At 42.9% G+C, this 18,528-nt stretch overlaps 2 protein-coding genes across 2 annotated transcripts in view; one reads left to right on the forward strand and one right to left on the reverse strand.

Annotated features, from left to right (window-relative positions):
* The window catches only part of LOC124149628, an 87,229-nt gene that overhangs the window by 52,213 nt on the left and 16,488 nt on the right, over window positions 1–18,528 (forward strand). The window lies entirely within an intron of this gene.
* On the reverse strand, window positions 15,436–18,332 carry LOC125376137 (fibroin heavy chain-like). The gene is made up of 2 exons (XM_048387925.1): window positions 16,350–18,332; window positions 15,436–16,088 (listed from the first exon to the last, which is right to left on the reverse strand). Exons 1-2 carry the CDS (start codon window positions 18,286–18,288, stop codon window positions 15,916–15,918), a joined length of 2,112 nt encoding a protein of 703 aa, XP_048243882.1. The 5' UTR covers window positions 18,289–18,332; the 3' UTR covers window positions 15,436–15,915.

An 18,528-nucleotide genomic window follows, 5' to 3' on the forward strand; every position in this document is an offset into this window, starting at 1 on the left:
ATTAATGTATCATCGAATTTCTTGTTTGTTTCATTTTTACATTTTAAGCCACCATCAAACATGGTTGTAAACTTTCTTTTGCCCGGTAGTTTACTTTTATACGTTAAATGCCCCTTTTTAGGACTGATTATCCAGATTATTCGTTTCAATCCGGACCTTATCTCGTGACGTATAATTGCAGCTCTTATCGAAACGTTATCAATTTGTCAACTTGTTAAACTACCTGCAATATGACTATGTAAAACATAAATATTGCACGCCGGCCATTAAAAAATACATGTGATAAGACTCAGTACGGTTCAACACCTACGGCCACAATAAATAAATGATTAGATTTTCACCCATTTACAGTACAGAAGTACGTGAGTGAGTTGGGTTTAAAGCCGCTTGAGCGGTATTCCAGTAATCTCACGGCGTGTCAGCTTAATGTGGGAGGAAAGCTTGAAGTGATGCAGGTCTCAGACGTTTACCTTTTCGGTGAAACCCTAGGGCACGGGTATGGTTCTGGCAAACCTAGAAACATGATCGGGGCGAACCGGGATTCGAACCCACAATTATCGGTTCCTGGCATGCTCAAGGGACGTAATGATTCTAGAAGAAAACATTTGTGGACATGATGTGAGCGGTGTCTTCGGTTGAGAGCCGGTGAGGATGCAAGATTAATCTTATTAAATAATTTATCGTGGCCTAAACATATTTCCAATAAGTGAATCGACAAAAGATTTTGTCTTTTTTCCGCATATGGCATCTACCTAAGTAGGGCAGTATCGACTTATATTGGATCCATCTTCTACTTTCGCCCGGATTATTAGAAAAATGACGTCTACCAATGTTTTAAAAATCTCGAATGTCGACGTTAATTACTTCTTGTTACCATAAGATGAGCTTGACATCTTTCCCGTAGTCAATGTCCCAACGATCATGACGTACTCAATGGTAACCTTGTATCTGTTTGTGCCATTAGACAACACACATATCATTGTATGCTGACTGCTTACATGGAGACTAACATATACATGTAATCTATGATATTAATATTTTTTTCTTATTTATATAAAATAATTCTCATGCTTATTTCATACATGTATATGGCATTCAGCTTGGTATACTCTTGCATATTCATCTCATCTATACTGGATTTGACTTATTTATATCGAGATATTCCGCAGTCATATTGAAGGACTAGCACACAGAAACTGATTAAAGTGAGTGAGTAAGTTTGGTTTTACGCCGCTAGCAATATTCCAGCAATATCACGGCGGGGGACACCAGAAATGGACTTCACACATTGTACCCATGTCGGGAATCGAACCCGTGTCGTCGGCGTGACGAGCGAACGCTTTAAGCACTCGGCTACCGAACCGCCCCTGATTAAAGTTTGATAGCCATGATTTATTGATGTATCAGACTAAGCTCCGCCCATTCACTGACTGTAAAACTTGGCACCTGGGTCACGTTCCATAAAGCGCTATGGTATTCCTAACTCCAATACTTCAGGCTTACGATCGTCGTAGCGGAAATATCGCCTTGTGGAACGGGTGCCAGCGATACTTTACGGCAGACTCAACACGACACCGATCCCTTCAACTTCACTAAATAAAGTGACAGTCTATGTAAGGGATTATCTTTCTTTTTTATTGTGGCAGTGTAGTTAGTGAGTGAGTGAGTGAGTTGGGTTTTACGCCGCTTTTAACATTATTCCAGTTATATCACGGCGTGTCAGCTTAATGTAGGAGGAAAGACGGAAGTGATGCAGGTCTTTGACGTTTACCACTTCGGTGAAACCCTAGGGCACGGGTATGGTGCTGACAAACCTTGAAACATATTTGGGGCGAACCGGGATTGGAACCCACAATCATAGGTTCCTGGCATGCCCAAAGGACGCAACTCTGCACAGCGAATCGCGGCGCCTTAGACGTATGGGCCCCTCGTGCACACCCCCCGCCTCTGTGGCAGTGTAAATCCGTGAAATTGAATAATACACAAGAAAATGTTTTCCAAACAATATTTATTCTTACGATTGGAAAAGGGTGAGACCTGAATCACAATGCAACAAACAAGACAACACTGTATTCTAGTAGAAAGGAAATGTACACATGGGAATGTAGACATCATATTATTTCGTGAATTTAAATACAAAAGCAGCTTAGTGACTCTTAATTATATCTTTTTTAATCGTTATTAATATGAGTGAGTATGCGTTTTCCAGCAATATCACGGCTTGGGACAACAGAAATGGGCTTCACATATTGTACCCATGTGGGGAATCGAACCTGGGTCTTCGGCGTGACTAGCGAATGCTTTAACCACTAGGCTACCCAACCACCCCGTTATCAATTATGCATTTTGTTATACTCAAATTACGCCTTTTATTTCATGAAGTAGATAGAGGGCGTGTAACCGTACTTTGACGTACATTACAAATACCCACTTGACAAGGTTTCAATTGTGCTCGTAAAACACATTATACGTATAAGACACGGAACACACAACACATAATAAATCAGGTAAAAATCATTCAAACTTCAACCATTCACACTGGCTATATGCCTCTAGTAGTAGGGATAGTGTCCCATACCGGTGTTAACTCCGAACCCTCCCACAACACCAAATCCATTTCCTAGGTTAGAAACTCCCTTTATAACGCCAGCAGTATTACCGAAGCTACCAACGCCTTTTCCAAGGCCGACAACTCCTTTACCGACGCCGATCCCATTACCGTATCCACCAACACCGTGACCAAGGCCGACAACTCCATGTCCAGCTCCTCCAATTCCGTGTCCGACTCCATTACCGTATCCACCAACACCGTTTCCAAGACCAACAACTCCTTTACCGACGCCGATCCCATTTCCGTATCCACCAACACCGTGACCAAGGCCGACAACTCCTTGTCCGGCTCCTCCAATTCCGTGTCCGACGCCGTAACCATGGCTGGGAGCGTCGTGGTGGGCGGCACCGGCATGGTGAGCAGCACCACCGTGGGCGGCGTTGTAGGCGTGGCCGTTGTTACCGTACTGGTTGTGGGCGTAGTTGTTGAGACTCTTGGAGTTGGCAGCAGCAGCGTTGTTGTAGTTACCATAATTCGATTTGGCAGCAGCGTTGGCAGCACCAGTAGAAGCAGCGGCGTTTTTGTTGTAGTAGTTGGATTTCTTAGCAGCGTTGCCGTTGGCGGCATTGGCAGCATCGTAGTAGTTGGAGGCTTTGTCAGCGTGGTCGGCAGCATACTTATCATTGTTAGAGGCGGCAGCATTGGCGGCGTTCTTGTACAGATTTTGAGTGTATTTCTTGGCGTTGGCATGAGCGGCATTGGCGTTCTGTCCGAAGTTGTCCTGGTAGTCCTTCTTGTCGTAGTTGAGACGCTCGTAGTTGTTGCCACCGGCGTTAGAATGGTGGTGGAACTTCTTGACCAGATGGTGTTTCTTGGCAGCATCGTTGTACTTACGTCTGAAGTTGTCCTTGGCGTAAGCAGAGTTGGCATTGTCGTGAGCAGCGGCTTTGTTGTCATAGAGACTGGCAGCGTCGGCACCGGCGTGACTGAAGCCGTGGTTGTTGGCAGCGGCACCGTCCTTGTTGACTCTGTAGGCGTTGTTGTTGGCAGCAGCAGCTCCAGACTTGTAGTAGTCGTTGGCTTGAGCGTTGTTGTAGCCGTTTCTCTTATAGGCGGCACCGGCCTTGCTTTTGCCAGAGTCAGCCAGTTTGGATCCGTATCCTCCGGTTTTGGCGAGAGCGGCATTGGATGCACCATCATAGTGGTTTGCGTGTTGACCCTTGGCGCCGGCATCGTAGTATTTGTTGTTTTGTGCGTCATGTCCGAGGTAACCATTGTTGTATCCCTGACCGTACTGCTTACCGTAGCCCTTGCCGTATCCTATTCCCTTGCCAAGAAGACCTTGAGAGCCAGCGACACCGTGGCCACCATGAGCGAGACCTCCATATCCGGCAACGTTGTGGGCAGCCTGTGCAGCGGCATTAGCAGCGTTCCTTCTGTCGTAGTAGGCGTTCTTGCCGGTGAAATCGTCATATTTGTTGATGGCGGCATTGTGAGCGTTGTCGTCGTATTTGTTACTTCCAGCAGCTTCATTCAGTTTACTGGCATAGCCGTGGTTGGCAGCACCGTTTTTGGCAGCGTGACTAGCAGCAGAGCCGTATTTACCGTTACCGTATTGTGACTTGTTAGCGTCTTTACCGTACTTGCTGTCTTTCAGAGCATGGGATCGATCAGCAGCATACTTGTTGGTGGCGTGGTCACGGTTGGCGGTGCTGTAAGCCTTGTTCTTATCACGGTATTCGTCGAGGTTGTGGGCACTGCTGTCATCAAGAATTTCGTAGTCCCCGCCCTCATCGGCGTTCTTGTTGTACTTCTTGTCGAAGCCGTAGTGGACTCCGGTGTTGTAGACGTTCCCCTTTCGGTAGTAGTTGTTGTTGGCGTAGTCGTTGTTGGCAGCAGCTTTGGAGGCGTCGTCCTTCCTGGCGTACTTTGTGGCGGCAGCATCGTGGTAGTTGGCTTTGTTGGCCTGAGCGGCAGCACCGGAAGCTTTGTCGGCGTGAGCAGCGTTCTTGTGGCCGTAGTAGTTGGAGGCGGTGTCTCCCTTGGCGCTGGCCTGATCAGCAGCCTTGTGGTAGTTGTTACCGTGAGCGGCGTAGTTGTTGGCGGCCTTGTTGTAGCCATTGGCAGCGCTGTTGTGGCTGCCGTAACGACGAAGACCCTCTGCGCCTCCATATTGTCCTTTGCCGTAGTCGTTGAGACCCGAGGCAACGTGGCCGACCTGTCCGACAGATCCAAAATTGTTGTTGTAGGACATGCTGGAGACGACAACGACGCACAAAGCGACGACGGCGACGGGGAGACACTGAAAAACACACACTATTTTAGTAATTGCCGAACTGGCGATGTTAACGTTGAAGCACAGTCAACGTTTGAAATGTTCATAAGCACCAATACAAAATCATCATTTCAATTGTGAAGGGTGGTGGGGTAGAGGAGGTATTGTCATGAAAAGATGAATTCAAGTCCCCTTATTGGCTTCCCCGGCCTAAATAAGCCTTGAATCCCCGACCTAAACAAGCCTTGAATAATGGTAAAATTGATAAAAACCCGTGAGATCTATAGAGAAGTTGAACAAAATCGTTCTGACATTCAAGATGAACAGAGTCGAGTCATTAAAAATAAAAGCCGATACACGATAGTGTGTTAGAGTTACCCGCCCTTGTCGTGCACTGAAATCAGGTAAAACTGTGAAACGAGAAAGTAATTCAAGGTGAATGATTCTTAACAAAAGAGAGATGATAGAACAACTCCTTACGTTATACTACTACTACTACTACTGCTACTACTACTACTACTACTACTACTACTACTAATTTGTTTTGTTTGTTTTTTTAACGAGTCTGGCTCAGACAATCCAGTGATTGACATCATGAGCATCGATCTACGAAATTGGGATACGATGACATGCATTAACCAAGTCAGCGAGCCTGACCACCCGATCGCGTTAGTAACCTTTTACGACAGCACAGTCGCCTTTTACGGCAAGCGTGGGTTGCTGAAGACGAATTCTAATACGGATCAGACAGCTGAAATGAAGCTGAAGCTGAAATGAAGAGAGGAAATAGAGACAAGTGATGGAAGTCGGTTCACTCTTACCTTCATGTTGACGGAGATGGTGTTGTGCCTTGGCTCTGTGTCGCCAGGCTTATATCCCTCCGTAGTCAACGTCGTAAAGTTTAACTGTAGCTTAACGAGGGGTCACGCCATCACCGTGTCTTTAAAGAGACAATGGCTGCCCCGTCATGAAATCAGCTTCCATGAAAGGGGTTGAGTCAGATAATAGCATTACCTCACACCCAGCAGGGGAGGGAGTTAGCGGGGACAGAACTTAACACAACTTTAGTTCTGTCAGGTCGAGAACGTCGGCATGTGATTGTGAAGCACAAAAGAAGTGAATATATTATAGGATGTCTGGATTCAAGTTGAAAATGTCTGTATTAAGAGTTTCCTATGAAAGATGCTACTCTTATTAAAACAAAACTTTTAAAACGTTCTAAAATTATAGAAATGTTGTGATATGAACATTTTTCTGTCAGTAGTAAAATATTGGACAAAAGGATATATGATTTTAATAGTCCATCTTCAATCATTATTACAGCATTGTGTACATAATCTTTATTCTGTTCACATTTCCGTATCTTAATCAGTAAACGATGACGAACAAACGAAAATATTTCATTAATTTTCCAGTATATATGTATCAGTTTTGCTTTATGTTAGTGAGATTTTAATTCCAGTGATTTAAATGAAATGTGAAGACATGTATGATTTAATTACAAACAATGGTATTCCAGTGCCAGAAAGTTGAAAACTGTCAAGCGTTATCTATACACTATGCTAGTTCCACTGAGAATACCATTTCCATATGGAAACAATAAAACTTATTCAGGACGAAGATATATAACAGAAAACAAATGGTTCAATTATTTTTCAACGATTAAATTGGACAATAATAATTATACGATTTGTGGGTGACACCATGACGTATCTGATCTTATAACAGAAAAGTGGAAGTACATGATGTATAGACACTGTCTCAGGAATTATATATGGATTTGTTTAATTTCTCCTTACCATTTTTCGAAACCTTATGCCTCATTCAGGTATATCACATATATCAGTATATTGGTAAGACGGGTGGCCCTATCGTCTAAAGCGCCATAATTAGATGTTCACAGTTGCGTCCTTAGGTGTACAAGAATCCAATGATCGTCAGTTCGAATCCCGGCTCGCCCTGATTATGTTCTAGGTGCGTCACCACCATACCAGTGCTCGTGGATTTTATCAGGGTGGTGACGTTTTATTAAAAGCGACAAAACCATTTTCATAATCATAAGAAATCTCTGCTAAAAGCAGAGCTCATTGCAGAATTCCGACTATATCATGAGCATGTGTTAATGATTCTCAAATAAAGATTATACCGGGTCTTCGCGAAGAGGTGAGCGTATCCTGCCCCACCGGTGGCACCCGTCACAAACACATGCTAAGGCAAGTCAACTGTTCATCTATAAAAAAGGGAGCATATGAAAAAATAGAAATTAATATATTCAGGGTGTTCGCGCATGAAGCTGATAAACAGTAATATAAATGAAATACTAAAAGTATGTAAAGCAGCGTTAAACCAAACTCACTCACTCACTCGGGATAGGTTTAACCATCGGATGAACAAGAGCCTTTATTTATTGATGTTATGACTCTTAAATCTATTTCATCATCTGCATGCTCCTTAATCCTAACTTCAGATCTGATCAAATGTTTTAGCAAAATATCAAATTATATAAACTTATATTATTAACTGACGAGCAAAATAAAGTATACACTTCAAAGTTGTATTTGACCCAAAAATTACAAACGCAATGAAAATGTTACTAGGCTGAAAAAATCGCCGAAACACTGCAAACTTAAGGTCCATAACACGTATCAAATACAGTAAACTACGGTTATAACGAACACGCTTATAAGGAACTGACTGATATAACGAACTTACTTTTTAGTCCCAGCCATTTGTTGTATATATGCTTATAACGAACTACGGTTATAACGGACTAAAATAAGTGTTCCCTTTGAGTTCGTTATAACCGTAGTTTACTGTACATCACCACCGAAAATGGGTGTATGCTTTCTTTTATCCAGCAGCTTACTGGCACATCTTAATCACAGAAAAGGCACTATTTTCTGTAACTTTATTTGTTTAAAATCATGTAATAAACTACACACATGTAAACTGTATGTACCGTTATTTGTATTTTTTTTTTCAAGAGTGTATGTGACTGGTTCTATTTCATCACAAAAAACAACAATGAATAATACATTTACTGGTTTCTAAAGGTGAAACGTAAGAGACGATGTTTTCAGATTATTTAGCGTTTTGAAATAATTCAACGTTCTAAAAGGACTTAATGTATGTTAATGGTGACAACATACTCTGTAATTAGAATGTGAGAATGCTAATGCATTTTCTTAGTCTTTGTTTAATGTGTCTATCAATCTCAGTTTCAGTGATGTTTTGTTTGATGAATAAAGATTTTAGCCTGAGGCCTCTTTCCTCTGATGTTACAATCTCGCCTATACCATGGTTCGGTGAACGGCCTTTCACATCAGGCCGGTCAGTAGTATTGTAGATTCCATCACACTGACTTTTAAAGAGGAGATTTTCAGTTAGAATTTCTAACAATCTGAAATTTAATACCCTCTATATATGCAGCGAATTAGACGTTTGTCAAACGAACCATGCAGGTTGTGTGTCTTTTGTTGAAGAGATCTCGCATATAAAACCTTTAATATATGCAAATTTATATATCAACTGAGCTTTAGATAATACGGCATTGTGATATTTATAGAAAGATAAATACACTTCCCGTTTCATATAGAATTAGTGTCACGAGTGCATCCATCTAAATAACGTTTATTTAGTTAAACGTATTGAATGACTCAATGAAAAGTTGAGCCATTAAGGTCAGATCACGCACATCAGCCAGCCGGTGCAAATATTGTGACGCGTATTTCTGAACAGTTTGATATTATACCAAGCGTATGATGTAAGTGATGACGGTTTTCTTACTGTCAGACAGATATAACGATAATTCTTTGTATGGAGGGTGTGAAGTAAGTCGGGAATGTGCATCTACATATGTACGAAAAGATGCATCTGTAAGAAGAGATCTATCAGAGATGTCACTGTATAGTGCAAAATTTGTAAGTTTGTTTGTTTGTTTATTTGTCGTTTAACGCCACACTCAGCAATATTCCAGCTATATGACGGCGGTTTGTAAATAATCGAGTCTGGACCAGACATTCCAATGATTGACATCATGAGCATTGATCCGCGCAATTGGGATCGATGACATGCTTCAACCAGGTTAGCGAGCTTGACCACCCGATCCCTTAGTTTCCTCTTACCACAAGCATAGTCGCCTTTTACGGCAAGCATGGGTTGCTGAAGACCTATTCTACCCCGGATCTTCACGTGCCACGAAGACGTTAAGTAGGGGGTCGCGCTTGGTACAATTTGTGAAGCCCATTTCTGGTGTCCTCCGCGGTGATATTGCTGGAATGTTGCTAAAAGCGGCGTAAAACAATACCCACTCATTCTGTCCTTTAAGGATAGAGGCAACATGTCGCTGACCTCTTTTTCGAATATCCCAATTATTTTCTCTCTTTTTTTCATTTATAGATATGTTTTAGGTTTGAAAAGTATAATTTCATACCCCGGACTGGATTTCAAAGCTAAAATGTGAGATTGGTCTGGTTTGCTCGGCATGGACAGCACGTATCTTGTCGTCATTTGTTCCGCGAAGCACTTTGCGTTTGAGCAACTTGTTCATGTTAAAGAACATGTCTTCAAACCACCATGTACTAGTATATGACACTCGTTGTTGTAATGCAACGTTGTCATGACGTTACTGAAAGTTATGACACAACGTAACATCCCCACAACTTATCCACAACGCTGTGCTGGCCGGGTACTGATATATATGGCGCTATATTGCAGTGTATGTATTTGTTAAACAATGATTGTAACAGTTACTGTGTATGTATTTGTTAAACAATGATTGTAACAGTTACTGTGTTTCTGATGAGATTCAGTAGAAATTCATTTGATTTTATATGGACAATGACTAGTTGTCAGGAATGTAGTACAACTTAATGTAAGTAATGGTAAGTTAGTTATATTTTAATGCTGGAAATATCTGTAAACTTCAGGAATAGCATGGGGGGGTTGTTAAGCATTTTAGAAACATGTGGAGTATTCTGTGATGTTGAGGTGACACTGAAACAAGTGCTGAAAGCTGGTAAAACTGTATAAGTGGAGTGGGCGCATCCCTGTCTTACCTCACATTTCATCTCACATATTACATCAAGATCAGCTTTTGTGTGAAGATCACATTTCACCCTGGATTCCTAGACTTGGCCTATCTGGGAAGCTTGACCACTGTTGCGTCGAGGTGATTATTATTCTTGCCATTGTAATTTCCACTGCTCTCACAGTATTATTTATTTGTAAACCTAATTACATTTGAAATACAATTGTATGTACCAATGTATACATAGCGTATGTTTCTTGTCTGTTGGTTTTACACTAAATTCACATATTTCTGGGTTAACATATTGCTTCAATTTTGGGGGGGATACGGGAGGCCCAGTCGTCTAAGGCGCCGCGATTCGCTATGCAGAGTTGCGTCCCTTTGGCACGCCAGAAACCTATGATTCTGGGTTCGAATCCCGGTCCGCCCCGATTATGTTTCTAGGTTTGTCAGCACCATACCCGTGCTCGTGGGTTTCACCGAAGTGGTAAACGCTTTCCTCCCACATTAAGCTGACACGCCGTAATGTGACTGGAATACTGTTAAAAGCGGCGTTAAACCAAAACTCACTCACTCACTCACTCACTTCAATTTTGGAATCGACACGTAACAATGGCCATCTGTTTCTTAGTTCTCATTAAAAAATTATGTATTACGTTAACATAAACATCGTTAAAGCTCACATTGGATCATATGAAATGATACCTCTCAGTTGATTATATTGTATGTTTGATTTTCATTTGAAAATATCTTAAATATCCAAATATTGAATCGTACTGTCGCTTAGCCAGCACTCAGAGAACACCCACACTGGAGTACTCACATTTACGTGAAATATCTGAAAAACCGGGTATCATCACTATGTGACACATGCTCATGATATTGTCATACATGGTTTCAGAGATTTCTTATGAATATGGAACTGGTTTTGTAGCTTATATTTATTGAATAAACAACGCGGGAATTGGCGTCTGCGATGTTGTTTTGGAATACCTAGCAGCCCTAATCTAAGTTAGGATGCGACCGTTGCAGATACCACACATCAAAAAGAAAGCCACGTCGAAGGCTTGCGATGCATCGTAAGTGCTTTATGCAACGGCCCCCTGACCATTTGTGTATAGATGTTTCTCATAGTCTTCATCTGGAAGGATGTGTTTCCCGGCATTCGTTATTTCGTCTAGTATTACCTTGTAGTTATTTTTGCTTCTGAGTAACTTTAAGCCTTTACCATGTTTACAGATATGAAAATATTGATGATAGTTATGATAGGATTACTGCAGGTATAATTATTTTCTTCGGTGCTTCATGTATGCCATATACTTATGTATTAGTATCTGTTTTTGCCCTTGTGTTCAGTAATATTATGCTGACTATGTATGTTATACATCATCGGAGGCACGGGTGGCTCATTTGTCTAAGTCGCCGCATTTCTCTGTGCAGAGTTTCGTCCCTAGGTTAGGCTGGAATCCTATGATTGTGGGTTCGAATCCCGGTTCGCCCCGAATGTTTCTAGGTGAGTGAGCACCATGAGTTTCACCAAAGTAGTAAACATCTGAGACATGCATCACTTCGGACTTTTTTCCCATATTAAGCAGAGTTGCGTCCCTTGGATAGGCTGGAACCCTATGATTGTGGGTTCGAATCCCGGTTCGTCCCGACTGTTTACTTTTTCTCAGCACCGTGAGTTTCACTAAAGTGGTAAACGTCTGAGACCTGCATCACTTCAGGCTTTCTTCCCATATTAAGCAGAGTTGCGTCCCTTGGATAGGCTGGAACCCTATGATTGTGGGTTCGAATCCCGGTTCGTCCCGGCTGTTTCTTTTTAAACAGCACCGTGGGTTTCACTAAAGTGGTAAACGTTTGAGACCCGCATCACTTCGGGCCTTCTTCCCATATTAAGCTGATATGCCGTGATATAACTGGAATACTGTTCAAACCAGCGTTAAACCCAACTCACACGCTCACTGTACATCAACTGCTTCTACTTAAATGGTTCTATTAAATCTTAAATGTTTCTATTTTTAACAAGATGGTATAATCTTTTTGTAAACTATGATATCATGGTTACCATTCTTGTATAAATGATTTTAATAATAAGGCATCTTTACTATTTATCCCAAAACTAAATCCCTTGAGGACAATGCCTACACTGAAGACAATAGTATAACCTATATGACATACATGTATCTATACTCATTGAAAATGAATAACTACATATAGACTGACTCAAAGATCAGATTAATTTATTGGTATATTGAAATATTACTATCGCCCGCCGGCCTGAATGTATGTTTATTATAAGCTTTTATGAAATATTGTATCAAACATGAACAGACTGAGCAGGTACTGAACAGGACGATGCAGAATAAACTTTTGATCGCTTGATATAGTGTAACCATAACGCAATATATTTACACAAAAATAGTCAGTGGGCATAAGATATTTTCATCATGGGTCAATTTGCAAAGACAGGTTACTAGTCTCATTTTCCCTCATTATATCCCAGTAGGCAGAAAACTAATTAAGACTCGTAAAAACACAATGGCGGAATTGTATATGAAAGGAAAGATAACTCTGACCACAAACGTTAAAATCCGGACAATATTTTCATTTCTAGAAGTATGATTCTCACCGCGGAAAAATCCACAAGTAACTGATCGCGCTGAAATATTTGTATGCTATCTATGATGCTGAGAAACATTTTTTGTACATTTACCATGGACTTATAATCAGTACAATAAGAAGCATGTCCACCCCTTCAATCATACCGGATTGTTTAATAGGCCTCGTATCTTGAATAATGTGGATAAGAAAAAGAGTCATTTTTGATCTAACACATGCTGCATCGCTCTGTCGATTTAAAAAAGAAATGTAATTAAAAGAAAGTTGGCAGGCGTTGCTACCTCTCATACCCTGGATCTTTTTATTTACTTCACTAAATGTACACTTGGCAATGTTGTTTCAACTTTTTTTCTGTCTTCATTTCTATTTTTTCTAAACCATTCTGTAAAAACAAAACCTGAACAAACTTTTTTAGGTCCAAACATTTTCAAGGATATGAACATGTTTAGGGTCTAAAAGTGGGAAATACCTCTGTCCCCGTCTTGAAATTCATAGTTGGAAAAGACTTGCTTTCTGTATGTGTTTTAGCGTTTTATGGAGATATATGTATGGGGTAACTGAAAACAAGTTATGGGTCTGTCATATATATTACTCAGATATACTTTCATTGTCAGCTTCCGTTTCTTGTGAGACAGAAATACGTTTAGTCATACAGCAAAAACATATTTATAAATACAACAATTTTAAAAACTCGGCATAATAACCTTCAACCTCTTGATTTGTAGTTCGTCACCCTACCACCTCTGCTACAAATGTCAATTTTCCTAGAGACCATTAAGTTAGCTCAGTGTATATGTACATATTTATGTTAATGTTGTACCAATTTCCTGTGCTGGTGGTACATGCGTTATACAAGTGCCTGTGAATCTGATTTGCACATCTAATTTCAATAAAGTACGGTTATAAAGAACACAAAGGGACCTCTAAATTTAGTTCGTTATAACCGTAGTTCGTTATATGCATATATTCAGCAAATGGACGAGACCCCAAAAAGGTTCGTTATGTCCGATGTTTTAAGCATGTTCGTTATAAACGCAGTTTACTGTATGGCATACTTCTTATCAATATTTGACTTAATGTCCACTCATATGCACTTTATTAAAACGTGTTTAAATTCTAAACACGTTTAGATTATTAGAATAATACAAAATGATAAGCATTTTTTTGTCAACATGTAAATTCTGAACGTGTTTAAACTCTTAGCATGTTTAATTTCTAAAGATTTTAGTAATTAAACGTATAAAATCTAAACATTTAGATCACGAAGATGTTGTGTTTCGGTGGTGTTAAGGCTGTGATCTTCTGCCTCTAACAACTGCAACTAACATCTGTATACACATGTATTTTGTTAAGTGTGCTAGTGTGCACATTTACGTGACCTGTTAGCGTTTTGAATAATTTGGCAAAAAGTGAATGAAAGGAACAGGTATTATTCCTAGACTAGGACCATGTTAGCTCACAATAGGTCTGATGACCTAGTGGGCCCGGAGCCTTGCGGTTAAAGCGTTCGGTCGTCACGCCAAAGACCCGGGTTCGATTACCGACATGGGTACAATGTGTGAAGCCCATTTCTGCTGTTCCCCGCCGTGATATTGCTTGAATATTGATAAAAGGGCGTCAAACCATACTCACTCACCCACTCTGATGACTAGTGATATTTCGATGATTGACAAACATACCAGAATTGGTCCAAGGAATAAAGTGTATGCACGACTGGCTCAGGGAACACGTGTCACGTGCGATTGATGGCATAGGATCCTTGCACCTAGTCGATTAGACACCGGGTGTTCAAATCAAAGTGAATAATTGTCACATATTAATTGTCTTTAGCAGAGTGAGTGAGTGTGAGTTGGGCTTAACGCCGCTTTTAACAGTATTCCAGTTATATCACGGCGTGTCAGCTTAATGTGGGAGGAAAGCCCGAAGTGATGCAGGTCTGAGACATTTACCACTTCGGTGAAACCCATGAGCTGACACCAGTATGGTGCTGACAAACCTAGAAACATAATCGGGGCGAACCGGGATTCGAACCAACAATCATAGGTTTACGGCGTGCCCAAGGGACGCAACTCTGCACAGCGAATCGCGGCGCCTTAGACGACTGGGCCACCCGTGTCCCCCTTTAGCAGAGTTGATCCTAGGGATACATATGTATTTGGCAGACTTATAATTGCAATGAAGTAGTCTGTTCCTGATCAGAAACGACAATAAGGAGAATCCGAAATAATAATTTTGCTCTGATCTAACAGATGAGCAGTAACATGTAGTCCCTTGTCTTTGTGACAAACACTAGTTTCTGATCCCGTGATAAATGGAGAGACAGAGCGAGTTCCTAATACCCCGTTAGGCGCAAAAGACGATCTCAAAGGGAACCAGGTGGCCAAAATGGCCCGGACAGGATGTTCGAATTCACTTAAGAACATGCTGAGGTATATCCTGGCTTACACAATGTGTCGCACGCAAACTTCTTAACGGATGTCTGTTCAGGGACTGATTGAGGTGAGGTGCGGTGAAATGGGGTTTAACATCGCATCCAAGATTGTTGTACTTATATTGCGACGTGCATGCATGTGTGTGTGTCGGCTTGTACTATCCGGACTTGTACCGATTTTTAGTGCCAGCCTACTGAGATGACATGCCGCAGTTTAACTTGAATACCCCACTCAGACACAGTATACTGACTCCGAGCCGACCAGTCCATGTTTTAGCCCCATAATGCTGAGCGCCAGACAGGGTAACAACAAGTACCATCTTTTAACGACTTTTGGAATGACGAGGCCGGGTATCGAACCCCGGACTTTCCGCTCTCCGGGCGGACGCTCTACCACTAGACCACGAAGGTGGTCAGGAACTGATTGAGAGCACCCTGACATGTGCTGACAGCGGTGTAAGACTCCATTCAGTCACGGCATTGTATCTCCGTTTCTCATGATTTGTATATAATACACGAAGAGCATATTTATCAGACAACATTTATTCTTACGATTGGGTAAAAGTAAGACATAAATCACAATACAACAGAAAAACGAGGTACAAAGTACAAAGTAACAAAACAACCTATTCGAAAGGCATCGTACATGTATATATGGAAATGGCTTACGTCTTCTGAAATGTGTTTGAAATACCGCCTTGTTTGAACAATTATTTCGCTATAGACATTTCGGCAATTAGTATAGAAAAAAACTTAACAGGTTCCGAATGACCCTTATTCATATCAATATAATGTAAATTTTTTTTGAAAATCTAATGGGTTGTTTTTTTCTGATCAGATCTGGTGGTAGTACCTTGCTGGTTACAAAAAACAATTAAACACACGGTACACACACATAAAACGTGAGGTAAAAAAGCATTCAAACTTCTTCATTCATATCAAGCACACTGGCCACATGATTTGTGAGGTGAGGATGGTGTTCAATAAAGTCAACCACATGTGACCGTTTACCCGTAGTATGGGTACTTGTTGTAACCTCCGTAACCTTGACCAACACCAAAGCCTCTCCCAAGGCCGACACCTCCGTTACCGAATCCACCAACGCCATGTCCAAGGCCGGCAACTCCATGTCCAGCTCCTCCAATTCCGTGTCCAACCCCATTGCCGTATCCACCAACACTGTTTCCAAGGCCGACAACTCCACTACCGACGCCGACGCCATTACCGTATCCACCAACACCGTGACCAAGACCGACAACTCCATGTCCAGCTCCTCCTATTCCGTGTCCGACTCCATTACCGTATCCACCAACACCGTGACCAAAGCCGACAACTCCTCTACCGACGCCGATCCCATTACCGTATCCACCAACACCGTGACCAAGGCCGACAACTCCTCTACCGACGCCGACGCCATTACCGTTACCGAAGCTTCCAACACCGTGACCAAGGCCGACAACTCCATGTCCAGCTCCTCCAATTCCGTGTCCGACGCCGTAACCGTAGCTGGGAGCGTCGTGGTGGGCGGCACCGGCATGGTGAGCAGCACCACCGTGGGCGGCGTTGAAGGCGTGGCCGTTGTTACCGTACTGGTTGTGTGAGTAGTCGTTGAGACTCTTGGCATTAGTAGCAGCAGCGTTGTTGTGGTTGCCATAATAAGACTTGGCAGCAGCGTTGGCAGCACCAGCAGAGGCAGCGGCGTTTTTGTTGTAGTAGTTGGATTTCTTAGCGGCGTTGCCGTTGGCAGCATTAGCAGCATCGTAGTAGTTGGAGGCTTTGTTGGCGTGGTTGGCAGCATACTTATCATTGTTAGAGGCGGCAGCATTGGCGGCGTTCTTGTACAGTTTTTGAGTGTATTTCTTTGCGTTGGCATGAGCAGCATTGGCGTTCTGGCCGAAGTTGTCCTTGTAGTCCTTCTTGTCGTAGTTGAGACGCTCGTAGTTATTGCCGTCGGCTTTAGAATGGTGGTGGAACTTCTTGACCAGATGGTGTTTCTTGGCACCCTCGTTGTACTTACGTCTGAAGTTGTCCTTGGCGTAAGCAGAGTTGGCATTGTCGTGAGCAGCGGCTTTGTTGTCATAGAGACTGGCAGCGTCGGCACCGGCGTGACTGAAGCCGTGGTTGTTGGCAGCAGCACCGTCCTTGTTGACTCTGTAGGCGTTGTTGTTGTTGGCAGCAGCTCCAGACTTGTAGTAGTCGTTGGCTTGGGCGTTGTTGTAGCCGTTTCTCTTATAGGCGGCGTCGGCCTTGTTTCGGCTGGATTCACCCAGTTTGGATCCGTATCCTCCGGTTTTGGCGAGAGCGGCATTGGATGCACCGTCATAGTGGTCAGCGTGTTTACCGTGGGCGCCAGCATCGTAGTATTTGTTGTTGTGTGCGTCATGTCCGAGATAGCCATTGCTGTATCCCTGACCGTACTGCTTACCGTAGCCCTTTCCGTATCCTACTCCAGATACACCCAGAGAACCAGCGACACCACCGACACCGTAGCCACCATGAGCGAGTCCTCCATATCCGGCAACGTTGTGGGCAGCCTTTGCAGCGGCATTAGCGGCGTTCTTTCTATCGTAGTAGGCGTTCTTGCCGGTGAACTCATCATGTTTGTTGATGGCAGCATCGTGGGCGTCGGTGTAGTACTTGTTGCTTCCGGCTGCCTCGTTCAGTTTACCGTCATAACCGTGGTTGGCAGCACCGTTCTTGGCTGCTTGACTAGCAGCAGAGCCGTATTTGCCGTTACCGTATTGTGCCTTGTAAGCGTCTTTACCGTACTTGCTGTCTTTCAGAGCACGGGAGCGATCAGCAGCATATTTGTTGGCGGCGTGGTCACTGTTGGCGGTGCTGTAAGCCTTGTTCTTATCACGGTATTCGTCGAGGTTGTGGGCACTGCTGTCATCAAGAATTTCGTAGTCACCGTCCTCATCGGCGTTCTTGTTGTACTTCTTGTCGAAGCCGTAGTGGACTCCGGTGTTGAATACGTTCCCCTTTCGGTAGTAGTTTTTGTTGGCGTAGTCGTTGTTGGCAGCAGCTTTGGAGGCGTCGTCCTTCCTGGCGTAGTTTGCGGCGGCAGCATCGTGGTAGTTGGCTTTGTTGGCCTGAGCGGCAGCACCGGAGGCTTTGTCAGCGTGAGCAGCGTTCTTGTGGCCGTAGTAGTTGGAGGCGGTGTCCCCCTTTGCTCTAGCCTGATCAGCAGCCTTGTGGTAGTTGTTACCGTGGGCGGCGTAGTTGTTGGCGGCTTTGTTGTAGGCATTGGCAGCGCTGTTTTTGCTTCCGTAACGACGAAGACCCTCTGCGCCTCCATATTGCCCCTTGCCGTAGTCGTTGAGACCCGAGGCAACGTGGCCGACCTGTCCGACAGAGCCAAAGTTGTTGTTGTAGGACATGCTGGAGACAGTAACGACGCACAGAGCGACGACGGCGACGGGGAGACACTGAAAAATACAAAAAGGATAATGAAGCTGACGTCGTTTAAAGCATGTTGTTAAGAATTTACACATACACGGAGATTTGGAAAACTGTTTGGAAATCATCAGTGCAGCCTATCACGGTTCATATACTTATAGCTCCATTGTTTTACGTGTTACTTAAACGCTCAGTGTTAAATGCTAAAAAGTGTTTTTTCC

Source organism: Haliotis rufescens, unplaced genomic scaffold (assembly GCF_023055435.1).
Source record: "Haliotis rufescens isolate VD_foot unplaced genomic scaffold, xgHalRufe1.0.p SCAF_7, whole genome shotgun sequence".
In the NCBI taxonomy this organism is placed as follows: Eukaryota; Metazoa; Mollusca; class Gastropoda; order Lepetellida; family Haliotidae; genus Haliotis; species Haliotis rufescens.